The 27,316-nt window shown below is 40.6% G+C and overlaps 1 protein-coding gene across 2 annotated transcripts in view; it reads left to right on the top strand.

Moving 5' to 3' along the window:
- The first annotated feature begins 18,477 nt into the window (after positions 1 to 18,477).
- Positions 18,478 to 27,316, top strand: part of RASGRF2 (Ras protein specific guanine nucleotide releasing factor 2) — a 240,831-nt gene continuing 231,992 nt past the window's right edge. For both annotated transcript variants that reach the window (XM_019462875.2, XM_019462873.2), the window contains exon 1: positions 18,478 to 18,765. In XM_019462875.2, the coding sequence (XP_019318420.1) occupies positions 18,478 to 18,765 (288 nt within the window). The remainder of the gene's footprint in view (positions 18,766 to 27,316) is intronic.

The raw sequence follows: 27,316 nt of genomic DNA, 5'->3' as shown, positions 1-27,316 counted from the left end.
GGGTGTGGCTGCTGACTCCACACCCCATCTTTGTGACCCAGTCTTACAGCTAGGAGGTGAGGACACTAGGATTGGCTGCCCTGGAATCATGAGGGGACCCAGAGAGGAAGGAGCCTGTGGTGGTTCAAAATAGAGTGTTAGGTAGACAAAGAGTGATTCACTACACGCACATCTGATCTCACAATCAAGTGCATGGAGAAGCAAAGCACATAATCTACATTTGGGGGTGAAGGAACCAAGGTACGAAAAACTTACGAGGTTCATAGGAAAGTGACAGAGCCAGGAATCCACCCAGGCCTGTAGCTCCGCATAAGCAAATCTCAAAATACTTTGTTACCATAAAATAAAGGCTGCCTTCTATTTCCTCTGCCTTTCCTATGGCCTTATTTTCAATAAGAATGGAGGTTGCTTCAGCTTCAACACAAGTATTTACTGAGCACCTACTGCATACAGAGTGCCAAGCACTGGGAGAGAAATCGAAGCAGGAAGATGAGTGAAGCATGGCTCTTAGACATGCAACGTTCCTAAATATAGTGTAGAAGACAGCACACCCAAATGTGCTTGCCTACAGGGTAGCTTGTAAAAAGAACAGATCAGTGGATCCAAAGATTTTTTTTTAATGGAAGTTGGAAAATTGAGGACAGTTTGGTGGTCAGTTCTTTATTTTGCTAAGGATATATATATTTTTTTAAACCTGCTGTCAACAGCCACTATCATTTTATATAAAACGGATGCATAAATTCCTAAAAAATGAAGGGCAAAATTTTCAGAATTAAATTTTAATAAATACAATTGTATTACAAACTTTCTACATTCTTCTTATTTTTCTCATTCCACAGAGGATCAGTGGAAGTTTTTATAAACCAGTGTTTTGAGAATCATGGTCTAAATGAATTCCTAAATGTCATTGGTGCCAGATGACATATGGGCACATTTTGGTATTTTTGAAATAAAAGCCTGCTAGAATATGAGGAAGTGCTATTGTTTTATTTCATTGCCCAAGTGGGGCCCTGGCAGTTGTTCTAATGACACTATTCCAGGGGTCCAGGCTTCAGTGGGCAATGGCTCTTTGGATGAGCTTGGTATGGTGCCCCTGGTAGAACTGGATATGCTGTATGGAGAGGTTTAGCTGCTTCCTGGTGGGTCAGTCCAGTTAACCAGAGGAAGTGCCTTTGATAAAGGACATTGAAAAATAATATTTTTTCTTTTTCTTGACTGTTGTGACAGTTTAGAATGGAAAACGCTCAAGGGATAATGTTACTATGTCATGTAGATAAGTTACTAATAAAGTTCCAAGGGGGTATAAATGGAAATCCAAAATTCCCAATGGCTCAACATCTATGTTCAACTCTGCCAATCTGAATCAGCAAAACTCTGTTTCCAAATACACTGAAGTCTGCCCTGTGTGTCCCTGTATAAGTAGTTTTTTCCACATCTTGATTTCAAGGCAATTTCAATATTAATTTTTTATTATTAAAAAAAAGCATATTCTTTGCCATTAAGACGATTGAATAGGGGTGCCTGGGTGGCTCAGTCAGTTAAGCGTCCTACTTTGGTTCAGGTCATGATCTCGTGGTTTGTGAGTTCGAGCCCCAAGTCAGGCTCTGTGCTGACAGCTCAGAGCCTGGAGCCTGCTTCGGATTCTGTGTCTCCCTCTCTCTCTGCCCCTCCCCCACCCACTCTCTTTCTCTTTCTCCGTCTCTCTCTCAAAAATAAACATTAAAAAAAATTAAAAGCAAAGACAATTGAATATACTGTTAAAGTTCCTGTGATCTTTCAAGTTTATTCCTTCAGTAATCTGAGAAGCTATAGTAACAATACAGGAAATTAAACCAAAAGATCATAAGCTGAATTCAGTTCTTTAATTTAAAAAATGTTATTACCAAAGTAAGGGTGGGGGTTATCATCAGATTTGGGGCGATTTCTTAGTTTTCCTCAGATGCCACTTAAAAATGAAGTTTAAAGTATCCCCAGGATACTTTGTCTTCCATTAAGGCGATCTATAATCCACTTTCCTTGGTCTCTTTCGTGATTACAGTGCTTGCTGTTTGTATTTGAGCTGAAAATAACACAACATAGATGTACTCTAGGAGTGGAAGCCTGGTATGCATACCAACGGGAGCTAATTTTGTCACAAATAATAATCACAGCGGTAGATATCAGCAACTACGCCACCATACAAGTCATAAAAATAATCTCATTGACAGTTAACTTCACACACTCAAGGAAACAAAGGCAAATAAAAGTAATCAAAATGCGTATGTAACACAGTGTAAAAGATCTCAGGCTTGACTTTTCTGAAGTTATTTCTCTTACTAGCTCAGAGTATATGGATTTTTGAAGTTTTCTTTCTAATGTTTCTGGGTCACGTTGCCTTCTTTTTAAATTGATTTGTTTTTGATTTTTTTAAACACATTTTTTTTAATGTTTTATTTTATTTTCGAGAGAGAGCGTGAGCAGGGGAGGGCAGAGAGAGAGGAAGACACAGAATCAGAAGCAGGCTCCAGACACTGAGCGTGTCTGCACAGAGCCGGATGTGGGGCTCGAACCCACGAACCGTGAGATCATGACCTGAGCCGAAGTCGGACGCCCAGCCAACTGAGCCACCCAGGTGCCCCTGTTTTTGATTTTTTAAAAGCACCTTTTGAGGTATATGTGACACACCAAAGGCTGTACATAATTAATGTAACTTGATGAGTTTTGAGATAAGTATACATCCACAGAACCATCACCACAATTTATGCCATGAACATTTCCATCACCTCCAAAAGTTTTCTCTCACTCTCTTTATTAGTTATTATTATTATCATTATTATTTAGTGATAAGAATGCAACATAAGATCTACCCTTTTACCAAAATGTTAAGTATGCAATATGGTATTATTAAGACATCATAGACACTGTGATGTCCAGCAGATCTCTAGAACTTATTCATTTTGTATAACTGAAACTTGTGCCTTTTGACCACTATTTACCTATTTCTCCTGCCCCCTCTACCCCTGGAAACCACTATTCTACTCTCTGCTTCTGTGAGTTTGTTTTAGTTTCCTCATATAAATTGCATCATCTGGCATTTGTTCATCTGTGTCTAGCTTATTTCACTTAGCATAATGTCCTCCAGATTCATCCATGTTGTTCCAAATGGCAAGATTTTCTTTTCTTTTTTCTTTTTTTTTTTAAAGCTGAATAATATTCTGTTGTGGGCATGTCCAACATTTTCTTTATCCATTCATCTGTGGATGGGCAATTAGGTTGTTTAGCTGTTGTGAATAATGCTTCAGTGAACATGGGAATGCAGATATTTCTTCAAGATCCTGATTTCCTTTCGATATATACTCTGACTTGTGACTGCTGGATCATGTGGCAGTTCTGTTTTTAATTTTTTGAGGGACTTCCATGCTACTTTATATAGTGGCACAGGTCATTAGTGAAATATTCAAAACATGTCCCCTAAGATCAGGAACAAGGCAAAGATAACCACTCTCCATCTTATATTCAATATTTTACTGAAGTTTTAGCTGGTATGAACCATGAAGTTTGGACAGAAAGAAAAAATGTCTCTGTTTGCAGGGAACAAGACTATCTTCATAGAAATCCTATGGAATCTGTAGTGCAACTGTGAAAACTAGAAGTGGAGTTAGGAATTTTTCAAGATACAGTTTTCACACACATAATTCACTTTAATTTCTATACACAGCAGAAAAAACAACATGTAATTTAAGAAAAACATATTTTAGCTTTTTAAAAATCCATACAATAGATATGAATAAATTTAAGAAAAAAATGTGACATAATTGTACGTTGGAAACTACATAATGCTGCTGAAAGCAGTTTTTGTGTGTGTGTGTTACAAATACAACTCTATTTATATACGAAAGTGGTATCCTACCGTACATGCAAATTCGTAGCATCCTTTCTCTGAAAATGAATACATTAAGGACACGTGTTGACATTCTTAATTATTATTTTCAAACTATAAAAAAAAAAACAACAAAAAAACTCTGGAGCTTGGAAAATTTCAAGCCTGTATAACAAGAAACACAATACCATCATAAACCTTCATGCACCCGTCACCCAGATTCAACATTTTGGGTTCATCTGCCACTCTCTTGCCTTCCATGGAGGTATTTTTCTTTTAATGTAGTACAGTTGATATACAATATTCTATTAGTTCCAGGTGTATAACATAGTGATTCAACAATTGTATACATTATGAAATGCTCACCGTGATAAATATAGTTACCATCTGTCACCAAAGTTATTATAATGTTATTGACTATATTCCCTATGCTGTACTTTGCATCCCATTACTTATTAATTTTAGGCAAAACACACCACCTTCTTTTCAGAAACATTTTTTTTCTTTTATTTTAGAGAGAGAAAGCACGAGTTGGGGAGAGGGGCAGAGAGAGAGAGAGAATCTTCAAAGTGTGGAGCCCGTTGCGGGACTCAATCCCATGACCCTGGGATCATGATCTAAGCCAAAATCAAGAATCAGATGCTCAACCAACTGGGCTACCCAGGTGCGCCAACCCATTGCCATCTTAATAGAAGTATCACAGAATTTTTCAAATGGGTCTACACCTAGAGATTGCTGCTACACAGAGACCAGTTTTATAAAAAGAATGTGCATTTCAGGGCTAATTTCACACTTGACTCCAGAAAAGGAGAGCAGAACTGTAATTTGAACAAAATACAACTATTGAATGCTACAAGAGAAAATGAAACATACTCCTATACCAACTGCCAGGCAATGTTCCTGCCTCCAAAGTACAGCCTGGGGCAATGCCAGATGGTCCTTCCCAGGAAATTGAGCTTGTCTTCCGCATAGGAAATCTGAATGACTCTATCCCACAGGAAATGCTTTATTATCCATTACCATGAACATTGTGAGAAATTAAAAAAAAAAAAAAAAAACGAGGACAGCAATAGCTGAAGATTGATCAAAGAAAAAGAGGCTGTTAAATAATTGAGACTTCTGATTTCTTGGCATTTTGGCTAGAACCAGGGGATTGTGGCCTTAAAATAATGCGGTAGAATTATTATCGGGGTAGACAGAGCAATAATAGCTAAAAAATGAATATATACTATGTACCTAACACTGTGCTAAAAGTGCACAAATATTACTCTTTACAACAATTCCCTGAAATTAGTGTCATTATTATTATGATCATCTAGCATCCCCGTTTTTAGATGTGGAGATCAATGAACACATTTCCACTGGATTCTGGGATGCCAGCTCATAGAGTTGCCTAAATTCTTACTTTTGATAAATGGCAGGACCACAGTTTGAACCCTGATCAATTTGACTTTAGAGTCTGAGACTGATATTATGTTTAACAGTGTCATGACCAGGTCCAGCATTTATATAAAATAATACTGCTTCAGACATGCTATTCTTTTGAGTGTTAGGAGGCTCCATTATGCTTTCCCTTGCTCCGGTAACATTTGTTGGGGAGCTTTTCCACCTTGCTCTTTGCTCCCCATACCTTTACTGAGGTGTTTCATCCAGTCTTATCTTCTTCAGTTCAAATTACACATGTTTTGGTCTTTGCTAACAACAGGATTATGTTTATCGATCGTTTTTAAAAATGGCTTCAGTGGTGACCTTTCTCCTCTGCTGAAAGGGCCTTTTAGTTTTCATGCTGCTACAGGTGAGCCACACCTAAGCTTAGGGGAAAACAAAAAACAAAAAAACCTAAAGTAAGCCAAACTCTACAGATTCTAATATTATTTGGACAATTGAATTCCTATATAAATTCTGAGAGATGATAGGCGGGGTCAGACTTATAATATTGCTCAATATAGGGCCTGGAATCTGCAGTAGAGGTGTGAACATGGATTCATTCCAGCCACCTCTGCTTTCCCTTGAAACTTTCCCTAGCAAGGCTCCTCCCCTGCAATGTCCACAGTGCTCTAGAGTTAAATACAAGGATGAGGGGGCGTCTGGGTGGCTCAGTCAGTTAAGCGTCCGGCTTTGGCTCAGGTCATGATCTCACAGTTCGTGGGTTCGAGCCTCTCGTCGGGCTCTGTGCTGACAGCTTATGGCCTGGAGTCTGCTTGGGATTCTGTGTCTCCCTCTCTCTCTGCCCCTCCTCTGCGCACGCTCTGTCTTCCTCTCTCTCAAAAATAAATAAACTTAAAAAAAAAAAACAAGAATGAAAAGATATCATTAATTATAGCCAACATGCCTACTGCGCTTAGTGTGCCATTTGTAAGTGTAAGTTATCTTTACCCTTTCAAGAAAGTCCTATGATTCTGAGCAGTTGAGTAATTCCTTTGGGTCACAGGCAGCAAGTGACAGAGTTGTGGGATTTAAATTTTGAACCTGAATACAAGTTGAGTTTGTCTGGGTTTGTGTTTGTTTTATTTCTTTTTTGCCAGAATCCATGTGTCTAAAAGTTATCAAACACTGTCTGCCTGGGCCAAGGCCCTTTGCAACACCTTACAGGGAAGATGGATCAGTCAGTTAGGATCGCTCTTCAGAAAGGTCGCAATCTTAGGCGCGCCTGGGTGGCTCAGTCAGCTAAGCGGCTGACTTCGGCTCAGGTCACGATCTCACAGTTTGTGAGTTCGAGCCCTGCGTCAGGCTCTGTGCTGATGGCTCTGAGGCTGGAGCCTGCTTCGGATTCTGTGTCTCCCTCTCTCTCTACCCCTCCCCACCTAGTGCTCTGTCCCTCTCTATCTCTCAAAAATAATAAATGTAAAAAAAAAAAAAAAGGTCGCAATCTGACTAGTAAGATAAAATATAAGTATATGAAAGTTTATTGACCACAAAAAAGTTAAGTCCTATTTCAAGAGGTGTTTCTTGGAATACAAAATTGGTTGTCAATTATGTCTTACTAATCCTAATTGCCACTCGGACTTCAGAGGAGGTTGAAGGGTCCCAGGCTCAGGGTACAGGTGGGGTGTAGTCACCTCTGCAGAAAAGATTGGATTTCCCAGAGTTGTCAGATGGTGGGGCTTTCTAGGTGAGAGCAGGGACCAGACCCAGGGGTAGGGTAGGTGAGTACTAGAGTTTAATACTGCACTCCACCTCTTTTTCCCCTTCCCCTCTCCAGTTGTTACTCCTTTTGATCCAGGGCTTTCCTGCTGCAGTATCTCTTATTAAGAAGGAATATAAGCTTAGGGGCACCTGGGTGGCTCACTCTTGATTTCAGCTCAGGTGTTGATCTCAGGGTCATGAGTTCAAGCCCAGCATTGGGCTCCATGCTTAAAAAAAAAAAAAAAAAAAGGAATACAAGGGGCACCTGCATGGCTCATTCAGTTAGGCATCTGACTTAGGCTCAGGTCATGATATCAAGATTCTTGAGTTCGAGCCCCCCATCAGGCTCTTTACTGTCAGCACAGAACCCAATTTGGATCCTGTCTCCCTCTCTCTCTGCCCCTCCCCTGCTCATGTGCATTCTCTCTCTCTCTCAAAAATAAACATTAAAAAAAAGGAATACGAGCTAAGAAATCCATTCATAGAAAGATGTGTACCCTTAGTAGGAGTATTTGCATTTTTACAAAGTACACAGGGGCACAGTAATGATAAAGTGATGACTCACTCACTGATGGTGGAATTTCTCTTGCTCAGTGTCCCTCAGAGGCCTACCCTGCCCGTGTGCACTGCCACTTCTGGATTTTGTGTTGAACCAGTGAGCGTCACTCTGTCCCTCACAGCATTTTCTGGTTCAGATGTTTTTTCTTAGCCCCTGCCAGGGCTGGAGCACCAAAGTCCACCTCTGGTGGATCAACCCAGAACGCGTGTTTTGCTAGTGGTGGTGAGTGATGTCTTTTTCAAATATTAAGTACACACACATTGTTATTCTTTGTATATTTTTTCAAAACTTTTACCAAATCCTGAGCAAAAAATAATAATCCACATTTTAAAATTATCTTCTCATACTACTTGAGAGCTGAGTAGCAGTTCCAGAATCTCATTTTATTTGCCTCAGGCAAGCATATGCTCCTCTATATGTGTTTTTGACTGACACATTTACTGCTTCAGACTATGACAATTTTACCATTTAAAATAAACTATGGAAATTTAACTGCATAAGGGTTTGATGATAACCTCCAGCATGGTAAGCCTTAGGTCATCCAGTAATTGTTACTTCTACCCTCATGTATTCAGATGGACTTGAACTTTAAATGGGCTTGAAACAAATGGGCTTTGTTTTGGGAACAAAGAAGTCAGGCACAGACACCAGGGTTAGGGATATCAAGCATCCCATTTCCTGGGCACTTTGGGGTTTCCCAGGATGGAGGATTTCCAATGCTAAACCCAGGAGAGTCCTGGGCAAACTGGGACAAGGTGGTCACCCTATGAAGACAAGTCGCAGGGTAGAGGTGAAGCTCTGAGTCTCACAGGCAGTGTGCTGTGGTGGGCCAGGCTGCCAGCCACATGGAGAGCAGCTCTCTGCATGTGGAGGTCGATGCCCAGAAGGAAAGTGCCTCTCGGATGGGCTGTCCATGGCTGTGTGAGGTTAGCTTTTTGGCCCACAGAGCTGTGGGTATGGGTGAAATAACGCAATAGAAGGGGTAGAGAAGACAAATAGGAAAAGAGAGGGTGAGGAGTGTGAGCACAGCAGTGGTTATAGGCAACCTGCAGTGGACCCTGGCCAGAGAGGAGAGAAAATGAAGAGGAACACAGCAAGCTGTTCTAATATGTGGGGCCCACATGAGATGAATGGTTTTGTGCAGCTCAGGGAGATGTGCTTCAAAGGCACAGACCAGGACTTCTTAGCCCTAGCCAGCCATTAGAACTACTTGGGCACTTTTGAAAATGCAGATATCTGGGCTATACCCCAGGCTAATTTGAATTAGAATTTCTAGGGGTGGGCACTATCTCTGGCCTTTTTTAAAAGCTCCTACATGATCCCAATATGCAGATAAGATTGAAAACCTTTGATCTTGCATACCTGAGTGTCCCTGTGTGTGTGTTCTGTGTATTAGGGAAGGCATTTTGATTTCAGTCAACCCAAAGGATATCCCTGTGCACTTCCAATGATACCTGGGCCAGTTTACCTAGCTCTGTGTGTGTGTGTGTGTGTGTGTGTGTGTGTGTGTGAGTATATCTAGGCACCAACAGTCAGAGATGGTAAGTAAGGAACATGTCCATTAATATTTAGACTACCTATCATTCTTCCCTGCCCCCATCTGGTTTACTGTAGAAACTTCCCCTCCTTAAAATGTTTCCTTATTATTGCTAGGAGGCCACTCTGAGAGTTCACACAGAGGTCTGCACATGGTGTCTTCCTCCAGCCTCCTCATTGGGTTACCAGCCCAGGCCTTTGGTCTGTTATCCCCGTGAAGCTGAAACCACCTTCTTGCAATTCTGGCCAGTGGGAATGGAGGTTGGCAGGGGCAAGCTCGCCTTTGCCAGTCGATTACAAGCATGGAATAGATCTTTCTGTAGCTTTCCTCAGAACAACAGAGAACTGGAGGTGGGCGGGGGAGAGGAAGCAGAAGACAGAGAATGCAGATGTTAACCTGGAGACTAACTCAGGAGTTCCCTGGTACAGAAGGAGTTTCTCTTTCCTTTCAATCCAAGTTTTCCCTCTCTGGCTGTCATTTCTTATGACATCAACCTCCTCTCAGGATGATTCTGTGGAAGGTAGATTTGCTCTTATTTGTGGAAAAAACCGTGTCCTGCCCCAAGGGCTTGCTTTAAGACTCTACTGGGACTTAAAGTCAACATGAGCTATCTGTGGTCTTCAGTGTAAAATAGCACACCTCGGGTAGGTAGGACATCAATACTCCAAGCCACGGTGAGTGCCGGCTGAGCTTGGTACGGCTCCTTTTCAGTCACTTCTACATGAGGGCTAGAGTTCCTACAAAAAAAAAAAGTTTCCTTTGTAGAAATCCCAGTAACATGAACTCTTCCTCATCTCTGAGCAACTGTCAATTAACTTCTCAAGAGCAAAGACAGAACTTCAACTTCTTACCTTAAACAACTAAAACATAGGACAAAATATACAAAACAGTGGTTTGCAGACATGGGACAATTGGCAGTAAAGGACTGTGATTCTTAAGTGAAGGAAGCAAACGAGATGAGCCCTACAAGTGCCTCACCTTGCAGCCTAGAGAGTAGCCAGGCTACAGCACTGCGAGTGAGAACCCAGAGGAAGCCTGCTGGTCTCAATGACTTGAAGAGACAAGATTTAGAGTTCAGAAAAGCAGCGGCTAGAAAACACTGGACAGACTGCTAGGCGGGAGACAGTTGCTTAAAGAGAGAGCTCTGAATCTGCAGAAGGTTCCCCTCCAGTATTCAGCTGTGTCCTGACTAGTTCATACATGAGAGAATATGACTTGTAAGGGTTAAATTGTAGTGTAGAGCTAATGCTTAGCTTGAAAAATAACAGCTTTGTGTTGACACTGAAGGTTAAGAGATAACAGCCTTGCTTTGCTCTGGTAAACTACGCCTCATACCCTTGTAAATTAGGCTTCACCAATTAAGGAAACAAAAGTTCAAAGAAAAGAGCATCAGAGGCAGGGTCAAGGAGATCCACTGGTTGCAACTTAGAGGCAGAAAGTCTAAAGTAAACACCTCATTAGGCAACTGTTTCTAACTCATCTGGAACCTGTTTCTTTGTTCTGTTCCCAGGTGATGATAAAACGATGTGATCGGTTATAAAAACTCTGTCCCCCGGCTGTTCGGGGCCGCACTCTTATCAAGAGTGTTGGTCCCGATCGGTGGGCCTTGCCTCTCATTGTAATAAACTTTGTTGTGACTCACTGGTGCCCGTAGCATTCTGTTTCAGGAGTCGTGTGGATGCAACAGACTAAGGTCAGAAAAAGAACCTCCAGAAAGAAGCAGGAGGAAAAATCCCCAGAGCTTACACCACTTCTTAGAAGTCAGAATGGAAACATCTCCTAACTCATGGGGTATGAAGTAGAGTGCTCAGATGGGTAGGCCATATTAACCTACACTAAAAGCTGTTCTGGGCCCACCTAAAAAAGCTTAAAAGCAAGTCTCACATGGATCAAACATTTTCAATTTACTTAACTGGGTTCCAGAACAGAGTAAAAAATACTTAAAGGGATATATTATAATACACAAACAAACAAGACCAATAGAACTCAAAAGGTAAAATTCACAATATCTGGCATCTAACCAAAAATGGCAGAGTAGCAGGCAAAAGTGGCTCATAGGAAGGAGAATATGCAAGCAGTAAGAGCAGAGCCAGAAATGACATAAATGACAAAATTAGTAGAGCAGGACATTAAAACAGCTATTATAAACATACCCCATATGCTCAAGAGGTAGAAGAAAGCATGAGAATGATGAAGAGGAAAATGGAAGACAAAAAGACCCAAATCAAACTTTAGAGATGAAATATACAGTGTTTGAGATTTAAAAAATACACTGAATGGGATAAATAGTAGATAATACATCATGATGAAGTAGAGTTTATGCCAGGAATGCAAGGAGATGTTTTAATGTTAAAAATTTAAAAATCAACTATTTCTTCACCAAATTGAACAACTAAAAAAGAAAAACCCTATGAATATCAGAAAAAGCATCTGTCAAAATTCTGCATTCGAACATGGTTTTCTAAAAAAAAAAAAACAAAAAAAAACCAAACTCGCAGCAAACCAGGAATCACTGGAAACTTCTTCAGCCTGATTAAGGGCATCTATTAAAAATTTACAGCTAAAATCATACTTAATGGTGAAAAGACTGAATTATTTCCTTCTAAGATCAGGAACCATCAAGGATGTGCACTTTCACTACATCTATTTAACATTGTCTTTTAGAGGCCCTAGCCAGGGCAAAAGACAAGAAATGGAAATTAAAGACATACTGATATAAAAGGGAAAAATTAAACTATGTTTATTAACAGACAGCATTGTCTCTGTAGAAAATCCTAAACTGTGAAAAGGTTACAAAACCTTGTAAGTGAATATAGCAAGGTTGTAGGATATAAGATCAGTATATCGGGGCTCCTGGCTGGCTCAGTCAGAAGACAAGTGACTCTTGATCTCAGCGTCATGAGTTTGAGCCCCACATTGGATGCAGAGATTACTAAAAAAAAAACAAACCAGTATATGAAAATCAATTTTATTTCTATATAACTATCATTGAACAACCAGAAAATAAATTAGAATGTGATTTATTATTTGTTGTGCACTGAATGCTTGTGTCTCCCCAGAATTCATGTGTTGAAATTTAACCTCCAATGGGATGGTATTTGGAGGTGGGGCCTTTGGGAGGTTATTAGGTTGTGGAGGTAGAACTCTCATGAATGAGATTTGTGTACTAATAAGGTGATAAAAGGACCAGGGCTGGAGTGCTCTCTCTCGCTTTCTCTCTGTGCAATGTGAGGATATAAGAAGTCACTCAACTGGAATTGGGGAGAGGGCTTTCACCCAACCATGCTGACACCATGACACTGGACTTTTAGCTTCCACAACTGTGAGAAATAAACTTTTTTGTTTGTTGATAAACCACTCAGTTTATGGTATTTTGTTAGAGCAGCCCGAGATAAGACACCATTGCATCAAATAATATGAAATACTTAGAGATAAATTATATGAGTTGTGCAAGGCCCATGCGCTGAAAACTAACAAAACACTGCTGAGAGAAATTAAAGAAGACCTAAACAAAAGGAGATATATACCAAGTTCATGGATTGGAGGGCTCAACATTGTTAAGATAACAGTTCATCCCAACGTGGCCTACAGATTCAACCCAATTCCCATGTAATTCCAGCAAGACTTTTTTTTGTAGAAATGTATAAGCTGAATCTAAAATTTACAAAAAATTACAAAAGATTTAGAATAATCAAAACAATTTTGAAAATTAAGAAACAAGGTGAAAATCCTAAATGACTTGATTTTAAGTTTTTAGAAAGTTAAAATAATCTAAACAGTGTGAGATTGGTGTAAAGATATACATCAATGTAGATTTGTATATATATATAAAGCTATACATCAATGGAACAGGATAGAGTCCAGAAATAGACTCACATATGTATAGCCAATTGATTTTTAACAAGGATGCCAAGGCAATTCCATAGGGAAAGAATATTTTTTTTAAGAAATGGTGCTAGAACAGTTGGATAGCCATATGCAAAAATATGAACCACAACTCATACCCTATACCATTGGATTAGGATAGTGTAAACGGATAGGGCTAAATGTAAGAGCTAACACCAGAAAAATTCTAAAAGAAAACACAAGAGAAAATCTTAATGTCCTTGGATCAATCCAAAAGACAACGCAGATGTTCATCTACAGAAAAATGGATAAACAAATGTGTTTACCCACTGTTTATCCCCTCAGCGCTATTATTAAAATACTATTCAGCAATGAAAAGGAACAAGCTATTGATAACACTCATCAAAATAGATGAATCCAAAATCATTATGCGAAGTGAAAGATGCTAGATAAAAAGAGTACATCAGTACATTTATATAGGCTTCTAGGAAAAGCAAACTGACTCACAGTGACAAAATGGACAAGTGGTTGTATGGGGGTAGGAGGGCAAGGAGAAATAGGAGGGGAGGGATTTCAAAGAGGAATGAGGAGACTCCAAAGGGAGATAGAGATGTTTGCTATATTGACTGTGGCCATAGTTCATGGGTATACAAATATGTCAAAACTTATCAAATAATATTCTTTAAATCTGTGCAGTTAATTGTAAGTCAATCATAATCACAATAAGCCTGGTTTTAAAAAGTACAAAGAACAGTTTGTAGTATAGTGTGCAGTTTAAATCCATGGAGAAGTGTAACAGTCAGGAAATTAACACTAGAAAATGTAATAAGAAATCCAGTATCTCAGGGATTTAACACCACAAAAGTTTATGTTTTGCTTATGTTATATCATCACTTGGGTTATACTCCCCCTGGCACTCAGCCAGCCAATGACTCCAGGACCTTGGCTGCTCCTGTCTTGTAGCTCTGCTGACTTCAACATGTGGTCTTTACTCTTACCAACTATAAGGAGAAAGAGCAGAGATGATCATGACCAGACCTACAAGGAGGTGCCCTTCAGCTCCTTGCTCATCATCCCTTAGGCCAAAACCTAAGGGTCTTTTCCATGCTAGGAAGTCTTCTCCATGTTAGGAAGTCTTCTCCATGCTAGGAAGAAGGACTAGTGCTTTCATCTATACATCTAGCCAGTTCCTGCCAGAAGAAAAAGAGATGTCAGAGTAGTTATGCACACAATAATGTGTATTACAAAAAAATACTGAGCTTCTGAGGCAAAATACTTGCGTTCAGATCCTTTCAGTTTTCTCCCAGAGTGAAAAGGTATTTGCTTTATATTTCTGAACTAAGGGCACCTATTCCAGGAGTTCTCTTGAAGGAACAGTTTCTGCGCCTAAACAGAATCCAAGTCTCTAACTCCTAGGAGGCAGAAAATTGGTATGGTCTTCACATCACTCCCACAGCCTCCCCTACTCCTTTTCTACTTCTGCCCCCAAGGTATACAGCTTGCGCCTACACCATCTGCAACTATAGCATGTCTAGAATGATGTTACAGAGCTACAAAGAAATTTGCTCAGGGGCTTTTGTGCAGTTCAGCAGGATAAAGGGATTCGTTGCCTAAGCAGTCATTTAGCTTCATTGTGTGACCATTTGGACAGGCAGTAACAATTGCAAGATGTGGACTCAAGGGCTTATACCACCAGTTGTGGGAACTTGACAAGCTCACTCGCTCTTTCCTCAAATACTTTCTTCACTTGGCTTCTGGGACACCACACTCTGCAGGCCCTCCCTCCCTGCCTGCTGTTTGTTCACTTTTTTTTTTTCCTGCTGTCCTCCTCCTCTTCCTAATCTCTGAATGGTAGTTTGCTCCCAGGGCCCTCTCCTGGAGTGTCATCACATGTATGATTTAGGGACTTTGAAAAGCTATAGAATACATTCTACATTTGTGGAAATCAGCTCCCTGCCTCCCAAACTGAATAGTTTTTGGACATCAGATAAAAATTGTCTTCCCTCTTTCCCTTTTTTTGCCAAATTATCTGGATAACTTCTCCCTCTACAAATAATAGAGGAAGGGAACTTATTCCAGATATGGCAGTTAATTGCTAATTTTTTTCTTATACCTTGCCTAGAAAAGGCAAAAAAAAAAAAAAAAAAAGACCCTTTCACTGTTATCAGTGAGAAATGCTTTGTTGCCCTCGAAAATCAACTTAAACTGACCTTTTCGGGGAAAGAGTCCATAAAATGCAAGAGGGAAAAACAATGAATTCACAGAAGAGCTTTGCTCCCACCCACTTGGAACATAGTCCCTTTAGCCAACCTGTTTGATCAGCTGGGGAAAAAGCATCCTCATTTACATAACCTCCTGACCCTTGGTGTTTCAAGATGGCATCATTCCAGGGAAGCAGTTTCCTTATGAATGAAGGAGGCTAAAGGCCCACCAATGCCCATCAGACCCCACAGGATACTTCTTCTCTAGATTGTCCTGGGATTTCTGGTTGTTTCCATTCAGTCTTGCAAAATGATCTAATATTTGCAAATGTGTGTGCCCTCTAACAATTCAGTGGCCAAATAGTATATTAATTTAGGAAATAGTTACTGTAATAACTTTTTGTAATAATGACTTGTGTGCCAGGTGCATATAAGCTCTCCTACTGGGTGCTTCTGGGATTATAGCCCTGTCTTGAAGAAGCAGATAGGCAAGTGAGAAACATCTAAACATTAATTCCTATTCCTAATAGACTGAGCACACCAGGACTAGAGCACTGTCTTTTCTCTGTATCTTCTACATCACCTAAGTTTGAGGACAGAAACAGGTGATCAATCAATCAATTTTTCTCACAGTGAATTTCCATAATTAAAACCAACAAAGATCACGGAGCCAAATTTCAGAGGAAGCCAGAGCTCCCTTCTGTCACTGTCAGGGGGGCCATGACAGCTACAACATCTTACAGGGTAGGAAGTGATGACAGACAAGAGGCTGAGGTGCATACTTCGTGTGGTTCAAATCCAAAGGACATTTGAGTAGAAAGAAAAGATCAGTTAGTACTGAAATTAGCCTCCACACCAGAGACATTGTTTATTAGGGAAAGAGTGTTTCACATCTGGAGAAAAACCACAAGTGGCTAGAAGGTTTGAATACTCATTGCAAATTGTTTTTGTACTGAGTTCACACACTAATGGTTTCCACTCAACAATGGGGCCCATCAGCTACACAGGTATCAACTCTTGATTCTCAGACCTGGGACTGGACCACAGAGAAGGAAATAAAAGGCCTCCTGAGGCATTTGCCATCTCCTCCTCATCTAGAATAAATGTCCATGTTTATTTATTGTTTCTGTACTATATCTGCTCTAAAGAACAATGCAAGCTCCCAGCTGGGTGAAACCCAAATTAGCACAGCACTGTCGCTAAGACATTTAAAAATGTGCAAAGAGAAATGACCACTGCTCTCACACTGTAAATTCAAATGGCAATTTCTCTATTGTATAATTTTTAATAGTGAAAGTGTTTTGTTTTTGTTTTTAGGTAAAATGGAAAAAACACTCAGCTGCTCAGTGAGGCAGAGTTAAAATATTCTGCAAAAACAGCACTTATGGAACAGGCAGAACCCCTGGGCCATCAATTTATGAACACACAACTTGTGGCACAAGGCAGGTGTATTGTTGCAGATTCATGGTCTGGAAAAGGATTTTATTTTATTAAAAAAAATTTTTAACAATAAACACTTCATGGCAAACTATTTTTATGATAAGTGACTAATGGGGATAAAAAGTATGTATAGTAGAATCAAATACTGGCACTCCCTGGGGCTTTCACTAGCTTTCTTCTGCAGCTGCTGGGCACGTTATTTCTTTTCCACTTACATTTTATAATAGGGGTCTCGGTTGTCTGGTCGTACTTGTGAGATTTGTTAATCAAATGCATTCCAGTCCCAGCTAGGGTATCTAGTGAATCTAAGACAGCATGACTTCTGGAGACATTCTGGCAGGGCTCAGCAAGTCTCCCTTGTTTGGGTATTTTTTTCTGGTTGAAAACTGCTTAAAATTTAGTTTCTTTCATCTTAATCCTGAGAAATCACAGGCATTGAGAAGGGACCAACAGCATCTAGGAACAGGGGGTCGCCCTCATTAACCTTCTCCTCCGGTTTTAAATACAACAATGCAAGTACAAGAGGAAACGTCAAGGTTGTCCATTATGTAAAGCCACCCTGTGACTCCACCTACGGCTATGGAAATGCATGGATGGCTGAGTGTGAGTGTATGGATGTGCAGGTGAGTTGTGAGTTTGTGTGAATGGTTTGTGAAAGTGTGAATTTGCACGAATGTATATTTGTATGCTTCTGAGTGTTTGTGTATGAGTATGTTTGCGTATGTTTTTTTGAGTGAATGTGTTTTGAGTTTGCTCCCTGTGTGTATTTGTGTATGATGATATGTGTGTGTATTACTGTGAATGTATGAGTATAAATAAGTTGCGCACGTGTATTTATGTGTAATGCTATGAGTGTGTGTATGTTGAGTGTATAGATGTGTATATGTCCATTTTGTGTGTGAGTTTGGGCGAGTGTGTATATAAGTATATGGTTGGTTTGTGTGGTAAATGCGTGTGTTTGGGTGAGTGTATAAGTGTGTGCACGTATGTAGTTGCCCGGGTAAGTGTGTAATTGCATGCAAGCAAGTTTGTATTTTTGTGTGAAGTGCTCATTGTGGTTGTATTTGTTTTTATATGATTGCATAATTTTCTGTGGAAGTATTGTGTGTGTAGGAGTGTGACTGAGTTTACGACTGTGTATTTGTGTGTATGTGTATTCTTGTTTGTATGACTGTGAACGTCCTGTGAGGGTGTAATTGTGAAAATGCGAGCGTTGTGTTTCGACCTGCACGTTGTGTCAGTGTGTTGTGTGCATGTGAGTGTATATACTCGTCTGGGCGTGCGGGCGCGCGTGTGAGCGGGTGAGTGCTGCCGCCGCGCGCCTGCACCTCCCGGCTTTCCGCCCCATCGCGGCGCGGAAACAGAGGCAGCAGCCGGCCAGCCCGGCGAGGGAGGCACTGCGCGCGCCTGGGCGAGCGGGCTGCGCCGCCGTCACCGCCGCCGCGCCGACTTTGCCCTTTAAATCGGTCTCCAAGCCGATTACAGCTGATCTCCCACGTGACGTTTTACCTTCTGTTTCCCGGAGCCAGTTGCCCGAGGACAGTCCTCCTCGGGCTGCCGCGCGTCGCGCCGCCCCAGACCGCCGCGGGGCTCCGGCTCCCGCAACTTCGGGCGAAGCGGAGACGGGTCCGGGCGCCCTCTCGGGGCCACTTTTCCGCGCGGGCGTCGGGGGCTCCCCGGGCTTCGCTCGGCCAGGAGGGCGGCGGTCGCGGTCGAGAACGTGCCCTGGCCGCAGCCGGGAGCCCCTCGGACCCGCGAGGCGCCACGCCTCGAAGGGCGGCGGGGTGCCCTGCGCTCGGCGTCAGGCAAGGGGGCGCCCTTCGCCAGCCCGGACCGGAGCGGGCGCGCCCTGGGGCGAGTTGGCCGAGAGATGGCTTCGAAGCAGCGGTGAGCCCCCCGCGCCCTCAACATGCAGAAGAGCGTGCGCTACAACGAGGGGCACGCCCTGTACCTGGCCTTCCTGGCCCGAAAGGAGGGCACCAAGCGCGGCTTCCTGAGCAAGAAGGCAGCCGAGGCGAGCCGCTGGCACGAGAAGTGGTTCGCTCTCTACCAGAATGTGCTCTTCTACTTCGAGGGCGAGCAGAGCGGCCGCCCGGCGGGCATGTATCTCCTGGAGGGCTGCAGCTGCGAGCGGACGCCCGCGCCGCCCAGGGCCGGGGTCGGGCCGGCCGGCGCCCGGGACGCGCTGGACAAGCAGGTACCATCCGCCCTTCTTCCTCTGTCTCCCTCCCTCCCGCCGTGGAACTCCCTGTTCCAACCCTCGAGGTCTAGGGCTCGACAGAACGCTGGAACCGTGCTCCGAGTTCCTAGGTTCCCCTGCGGTGTCGGGGGCAGGACATCAGCACGCGCCTCCCCATCTCCATCCCCTTTTCTCCCCCACCTCCTTGTAATCGGTACTGAGGCCCCGCTTTGTTTCTTTCGCGACTCTGAAAGAGGTCGGCTCTTTTCATTGCGAACCATCCGTTGCTTCGCTAGACCTTGTTCGGAAGGATTTTCTGTGGTGACGTGGGTTGACACCTGTTGGATCTAGATTGGCAAGACGGAACTAACTTATTTGGGAAAGTTTGGTTTCTCCCTTACCCGGCTGGTGCGTGTAGGTCTGGTTTTTTTTTTTTTTTGCCTGCACATGTTTGATGGCTGGTTGTGTAAGGAAGAAACGGGGGCTCCCAGGAAAGGACAGGAACTTTCTGTTGGCCGTTTTCAATCTGTTTTTGTGGTTTATGTCCGTTTACCTTGCTAACATTTGACCTGCTGGGTCTAATTATGAAGGTAAATGTGAATCCATTTCCCTCAGGATTAGTATTTGCTAGCCACATTCCTGCTACGTTTAAACATGTGGGCATTTTTAAAGAATGCTTCTCTGTACTTTTAAATGAATGCTTTGAAAATAAATGTGACCTTTTTATTCCGGGTCATAATTTTATTAGTTTTGCTGTGTTCGCACTCGGGGAGGACAAAAGCCCCTCTAGGTTTAGTACCTCCTGCCCTCCCCCCCCCCCCCCCCCATTCCTGCAAATACGAAATTTGTATTTTTTTTTCAATCACCATTTGGTTATTAAAGTTAGAGCAGACTAATTTTATGGTCTCAAACGTTCTCACTTCGCTTCTAGATCTCCACCTTGAAAAAAAGAGGCCGATTGTTTTCGCTGTTGCATAAAAATGTTTCGCAGCTGAATTTTCCCAGCAAGTTAGACCAAACAGCTTCTCCCGCAAGAGAGTGGCTGTGGGAGGCGCTAGCGATGGGATGATGAGTAAGATGCCTGCATAACCCCTGAGGCTTATAAAACAATGTGTAAAATTAAGAGGAGTTCAAACTAGATTAACCAGGAGGTTTTTTTTTCCCCCCACTTCGGTTTCACTATAAATCATTAACAGACTTATTTGATTAAACTTGTTATAGCGCATATAAATCTGAAATTTAAAAAATATCCTCTTTGGTTTTTGGGGACATGGTGAGGGTTTTTTGAAAAACTGATTTCCTATTTTGTAGATGTAGATACTGGAAATATAAGTTGAAGTTTCAAGTTCTACATTTTTTAATTTAAATCAAGAGAAGGAAAAGGGTTTTGAGGAAACAGATTTGTTTCAGTATCTATTTTTTTTTCTGTTGGTGAGATTTTTTTTAAAAAAAGGTATGTGTTCCAAGGCCCCACCGGAGCCATAACTAATAGGTTCTTTTTCTTTTTTTTTAATGTTTATTTATTTTTGAGAGAGAGAGAGAGAGAGGCACACACAGAGCATGAGTGGGGGAGGGGAAGAGAGAGAGAGTGAGACATAGAATCTAAAGCAGGCTCTAGGCCTTAAACTGTCAGCACAGAGCCCCACAGGGGGCTTGCACCCAGGAACTTCGAGATCATGACCTGAGCCAGTGATGGACGCCTAACCGACTGAGCTACCCTAGATTCTTAAATGTTATTATGTGTGAAAGAAAATACCCTGAATATATCATTGACTTATTCCAAATTAGGACTTAATTCCAAATTAGGTTTTCTCTTTGTATTTATACTAATATCAGGAGCTAGCCAATACTTTTTTCTTTTTTTGAGTTGGGGGTGGTAAGATGTTACTTGTTGGAACTTGTCTGGCTGGCTGACCAGTTAACGTTATATGAAAACCAATATTTTTCTACTTGGAAAATATCTGTACTGTCCTCTTCTGGACAGTTTTCTTTATACCACACTTTAATAAATAAAGGTGATCTCCAAAATAGTTTGACTTTTATGCCACTTTCTAATGGAAATCCTAAGCAAGTCATCCTAGTAAAAAAAAAAATTCTGTTGTCATACAAGTTATGAGTATTTCTCACTCATTCTGTACATCTTTAAGAGGATAGAAATGAGAACCTTTGGTCCATGTGAAGACACCTGAGGTACACAGGAGTTGGATTGGGAAATCTGTCAAATTGTGTCTTCTGTTAGCCATGCCTGCCTGACTTAGGTCAGTTTAGCAGGTTGATGCTTTTCTGTAGTACTGCCTGTCTGGGTGTGTTTGAAGAATTAAGAAGAAATTGCAAAGATAGGAAACAAAAAGAAACCTTCTACCTTAAGCTTATAGTTTATGCACTGGGTTCCCTTTCAGTTAATTTATGTTGCTGTGTGCTCCCATCTTCTCAAGCACCTAGACTTGAAACTGGCGAAGTTGAGGCACTGAACAGGGACTGTCTTAAGGTTTGCATCTCCAAATATCCTTCGGGAGCTTTCCGAATAAATGTCTCTGTCAAACCCATACACATAGTTGAAGATCAGGGCTTAAAATGAAATTTTGGGAGGCAGAGTGGTTTTCCTCCACCATGTTGCTGTGACCTCCGTATGCAAATTTCTTAACGGTTCCTCTGTGTTTTTTTTTTCTTTCTGTGAATGAAATTTGTTTCTTAATATTTAGAAATTAAGAGTTGGGCTAAGAAGATTTCAAGTTGCCTTTCAATAATGGTATCTCCTGTTTCTAATGTTGTAACAGCAGCGTGAGCTTTTGCTGTGTAGAGGATGTGACAGACTATTTCATAAGATTTTAAAGATTACCATTCTCAGTAATAAATACTAAATCTGAGAAGCTAAGGACAAGCACGTGATCAAAGTGGACATTCTAATAGGTTAGCAGATGTGCAAACCAACATCATCGCTAGAACAGAGACATTCTAGGGACACCTGGGTGGCTCAGTCGGTTAAGCGGCCGACTTCGGCTCAGGTCATGATCTCATAGTCCGTGAGTTCGAGCCCCGCGTCGGGCTCTGTGCTTACAGCTCGGAGCCTGGAGCCTGTTTCAGATTCTGTGTCTCCCTCTCTTTGACCCTCCCCCATTCATGCTCTGTCTCTCTCTGTCTCAAAAATAAATAAATGTTGAAAAAAAAAGAAAAAAAAAAGAACAGAGACATTCTTATTTACATTGGAGGGCGATGTAATGTCATTGACAGTTACTATAGTTAATGCAGTTTTTGCTATAAAATGCCTATAATCATTCTTGTCAGTTTAAATGGTACTTATCCTTCAAATGATTCTTAAATTCTGTTTAATTGTGTTTTAAGGTAAGTCATAAGAAGAAAACACTCACTGGTTTGCTTCTAAATAATTCAAAGGAAGTTGGTTGATGAAAGAAAAAATTAAGGTTTTTATTTTAAACCACTGTTAAAGTGTTTTTTTTAAATTGCTTCCAGTTAAGAAGAAAAAACAAAGGTGTTTTTCACTTTACAAATGTGCCTATGTTGAAGGAATATTTGCCTTGCTCCATTTTTTTCAGGAGTGTCCCAAAGATTTCACTTTGGTAGGTTCTTAGGAGATTGATTGCAAAACTCTCATATCAAGTTCCCTTAGTGGCTACTTTTGTTTTGTTTTATGTTTATTTATTTTTGAGAGATAGAGGGAGAGAGATAGAGACATAGGATGAGCAGGGGAGGGGTAAAGAGAGAGAGGGAGACACAGAACCCAAAGCAGGTTCCAGGCTCTGAGCTGTCACCACAGAGCCCTTTGCAGGGCTCAAACCAAGAACCACGAGATCGTGACCGCGAGATCATGACCTGAGTCATGACACCCAACCGACTAAGCCACCCAGGCGCCCCTCCATAGTGGCTACTTCTTAGGTACTTTTAGTTATGGTGATATAATTAAGATGAATTCAGCCAAAAAAAAAAAATTGCAAATAGTGTTCCTTTTCTTGCAAATGTGTGTTGGTGGTACTTATTTCTTTAAAAAAAAATCTCCATTTATGTAAAATGAAAAACTTTTCGTTCTAGGTAAAGGCGTTCAAGGGGAATGGGAATTTGAGTTTAGTAAGTACCTTCTATGTGCCAGGCTCTGTGTAAGTCTCCATTATCACATCTCATTTGAACCTCACTTCAGCTCTTGGAGATTGGTAATGTTTTATTCGTTTTTACCTATGCTAACACTGAGACTTACAGCATTTTTGGGATATAGAGATGATCCAAGTCCAGCTCCAGGTATGAAGATTGAATCATCTCGAGGAGTGCCTTAGTAAGGAAGCTTTTTAAATAGATTGAGCTTCAAGAAATTTAAAATCTGAGTGGGATGGGGGTTGGGATTGTAGTATGTGAATCACTGTTTTGTTTATTCTTATTTCCCTTTAAAAACTAAAGGGCAGTTGTGATTCTTGAGAAATATAATTGCAGACCATTGCATTTTCAAAGAAAAATGAGATTTATGTTTAAACAAATAATTTTAAATTTTAAACAAACAATTTTGCATGGCATTCATTTCCTTCAATAGGGGATCTGTAAAAATATTTGCACTTAAGTGAAAGTGCATATCCGGTTAGTCTGGTCCATCTAAGTAACTGTATGTGTCTTGCTTATTAGCAGGCAAGACATATAGGAGCAAAGCGGTATTTATTCTTATTTTCCTGGTAATGTTAAGTGTTCCATTCACCCTGATGTCAGTTGTTTTTGGTCTAAAAGATCTCCGTAGTTCTGGAGGTTTAAAGTAGTAGATACTTGTCATATTTGTGCTGAATTAAACATGTTGATTTAATTTTAAAGGGATTAAAGGTTATGTGATTTCCCCTGTCACCTCATTACTAACCAGTCATTTTAGCCTTCCTAACTTGACCACAAGCAGAGGATTTTAATCGTTTTATGGAATTAGGCAGAGCTGTACGCAAGCCCTGAAATACTTGTGGAGGGTGGGGAGTGTGGATGGTGGATTTTAGGTCTAGTTCATGTTGTTTAATTGATGCATAATAACCAGCTCAATATTTTCTTTTCGACCTTTGCTTCTTGAACATAAATGAAGGGAAATGGGATAAAAATATTTACTAAATGTTATAAAAAGTTTTAAAACGTAGTTTAAGGAGGAGAAATGATTTGTTGCTTAAACTTTGTAATCATTCTTTCATTTAAACTTAAATGAAGAAAAATTCTATGGATTAGCAACATGTAGTTATTTTAATTTTGGTTACACTAAACCTTACTATTTATATTATTGTAACATAATTTGATTTCTTTGGGAATTAAAAAATAGAGATATTTTCCTTTCACTGGGTGATGATAAATTGTAGAGCCTGTGTAATAACCACGATTCTGGTTTTAGCAAGCAAATGTTAATAGTTGGTTAAAACAATTGATATTGCTGTGTGTTTAATGCAGATATGTTTAAGGTGATTTTGTCCATATTTTTCAATAAATATGCATGCTTTGGTCAATGTAATTTTAATTTTGTAGAATAGGAAAACCTAGTCCTTAAGATTATTTTGTAATGAAAGAAGACAGGTTGACAAACAATTTGGCTTTACTTACTAGATCTTAAGTCCCAATTTTTACACTTTTAAACTAGCTTTGTGTTTTCATGCCTGTTCATTTATATTATAAGAAAGGGATATATGTACTTATGTGTGTGTGTTTATTGGGTTTGTTATCTTCTATCATTAAATATGAAACATTTGTTATGCAGTTACATATTTTGGAGTTTACAGATTTTTATTTATATCATTAACATTTTAGGATGTGAATTGTAAATTCAATCTGTCTACAAGTTAAGGAGTTTTATTTTTCAGGACTATATATTCTGTTTCATTAATCACTATATGAATTCCTCTTTGAAATAAGCTTACCTTAATTTAAGACTGTGTATAGTAAAATATTAGTTAATATTTTAGGTGAAACTAGAAAATGATACTTGTTAGGTATCAATATAGTACTGTCGCAAACATTTGTTTATTTTATAATATTTGTCATTATTCTAAAATTTACCATTATTCCAAAATTATTTGTTATACTTCAGTTGGTATAATTTTCAAATACGAACCGATTGTGAAGTTATAAATACATGATTTTGGGTCCACCAAAGCGTATATTTTAGCTTTTTTGCCCAAAGCGTATATTTTAGCTTTTCTGCCAAACATGATGGTGTGTCTGTTTAGAAAAAAACAGTAGCAGAATTTTCTTTCTTTTTTCTTTTTTTCTTTGAGAAAACATTGGTATCAGTAGGTGGACCAGAGGTGCAGAAAGCACATAATCTCACTTTTCCTTTTTACTGGCACTTGAAAAAATTAAATTTTTTTTGAGCAGCAGGCAAAAGTTTATTAAGAGTATAAGATCATAAAGGAAGAATGGTATGAAAGCTCTCTTTACAGAGAGGGGGCATTCGAAAGTGAATGCTCGCCGACTACAGACCAGGGACTTTGTTTGTTAGGGTTTTGGTTGACCCTAGGGGTTTAATAGGGGTGGTCTATGGCCAAATGTTCCTTGTGGGTCATACATGGTAAGACTTTTGTCAAATTCCTGAAGGGAACCTGAGGGGGAGTAGGTGGTGTCTGTTACATTCTTAAGAGGAACCTTAAGCCCGAGGGGGTTTGCTATGCTCAGATGCTCCCGGCATTCTTCCAAAGTACGTGCTTTCCCCATCCAGAGACCTCAGGTCCTAACCTTTTCCTTTCTGCCTACTGAATCCTGTCTTTTCCTATCATATTCTCCCCCCCCCCCACCCCTCCGAACATGTGACTCTAACTGCCATTAGGAATTGGGACAAGGACTGATCTTAACTGCTTCCTGCTGAAGGGGGCAGTCAGAGCAGGTTCTAAGGTCAATCCAGAGGTCCGATATAATGGGGAGGTGTTTGGAACATCTGGGCTAGCAAAATTTTCTTGGACGTCTTATTTTTCTTGCATATGCGACGGCTTAGTTAGAAGACATTGATATCTTAGGTGAGCCCCCAAAGAAACGTTGCAGGACTTTTTACCTCGGTATCTGGAGTTCATTGTCTCACAGCTTCAAAGAATGAAGAGGTGGACAGAAAAGGAGCCACAAGCAGAAGTTTATTAAGAGAAGATCAGAAAGGAAGAATAGTAGCAAAACTGTCTTTACCTGCTGAGAGGGGACATTTGAAGGTGAAAAACTTATGATTCAAGGAAAAATAAAGACACAAATCATTTTTCCTAAAACTCCTCACAATAATGCCAAACGCCCCAGATATACTTTTAAGGAAAAGGCAGAAAGGCACACACACACATACACACACACACAAGTTTGAGTTGATCAGTGCTTATTTCAATCGTGTTTGTTTTCTTTTTGAACTATAAAGAAAGACATGAGAAAGTTGGGGAGTCCTATAAAAGTCTACTTTACAGCATCAGAGTAGAGTCAGTTAATGAAAGTTAGAATTCTCGGAAGATCTGAGAAGACACAGACAGATAAAATGACATTAAAACAGCTATGCTTCAAAATAAAATTTATCGATCCTTTAGTGCTGTATTTTTCTTAAATGTAGGCCACAGTTTCTTTTATTAGCTCTTCCCATACTCCCCAATGTGACATTGCATGAGACCCATGATGATACAAACAGCAGGAGTCCGAGGGACTCTGGTTGCTGGTACTTTGCATTCTTTTCAGATTCCTGAAATGTTTTATTTTGTCATTGGTCTGATTTAATTTAGACAATGCCTGATTCATTTCCTGAGCTGTATTTATGAGCCCGTGCCATTTGTGTGACTAATGTAAACAGAGGGGTTAGTGCTGTCCAATAGAGGGAAGATTGGAAAGCTAAGAGGTTTCCTGGGAATAGCAATGTAGGAATGTGGAGGTGGTAACCTGGTCTACGGCTCATCATGAAAGTAGCATCCGAATTCCTCACGGAAGCCATGCCGAGACCATGTCAATGATGTGTAGGTATAGGAGGCTGTTCACATCTGGTAGGAATTTGCTTTCTTTTAACTTTAGGTTTATCAGTTTCCAAGTCTGATGGTAGTATTGTGTATGGCTCGGTTCAAGAGGGAAATTGCCACGGTTTCTGTCTCAACTTAGCTACTCACCTATATGTGATCTTGAGCAATGTCTCTTTCTAAGCCTGGTCCCTGCCTGAAGACGAGCATCATGACAGTACCTACGTCATCAGGTTGTTGTCAGGCAGTCATCCACACCAGGCTCTTAACATGGCATGTGAATAGTCTACACATTTGTCAGCTGGTGTTTCCATTAAATTCTTTCTAATGTAATTCCTTGTTGATTTTCTACTTTATTTTATTTTTTATTTTTTTTAAGTTTATTTATTTATTTGGAGAGAGACAGAGAGAGCATGAGTGAGGGAGGAGCAGAGAGAGAGGGAGACAGAGAATCTCAAGCAGGTTCCGTGCGGTCAGCATGCAGAGCCTGATTTGGGGCTCAATCCCATGAAACTGTGAGATCATGACCTGAGCTGAAATCAAGAGTCGGATGCTTAATCAACTGAGCCACCCAGGCATCCCACTTTTTGTTTTCATTACTTTGGTCATTTAGGAAGTTTTTTCTTTCCTTCCTCTTTAGAAATGTT

The sequence above is a fragment of the Panthera pardus genome, unplaced genomic scaffold (genome assembly GCF_024362965.1).
Source record: "Panthera pardus isolate Hobbes unplaced genomic scaffold, ASM2436296v1 HiC_scaffold_2, whole genome shotgun sequence".
In the NCBI taxonomy this organism is placed as follows: Eukaryota; Metazoa; Chordata; class Mammalia; order Carnivora; family Felidae; genus Panthera; species Panthera pardus.
This window is presented reverse-complemented; position numbering and strand designations above follow the sequence as displayed.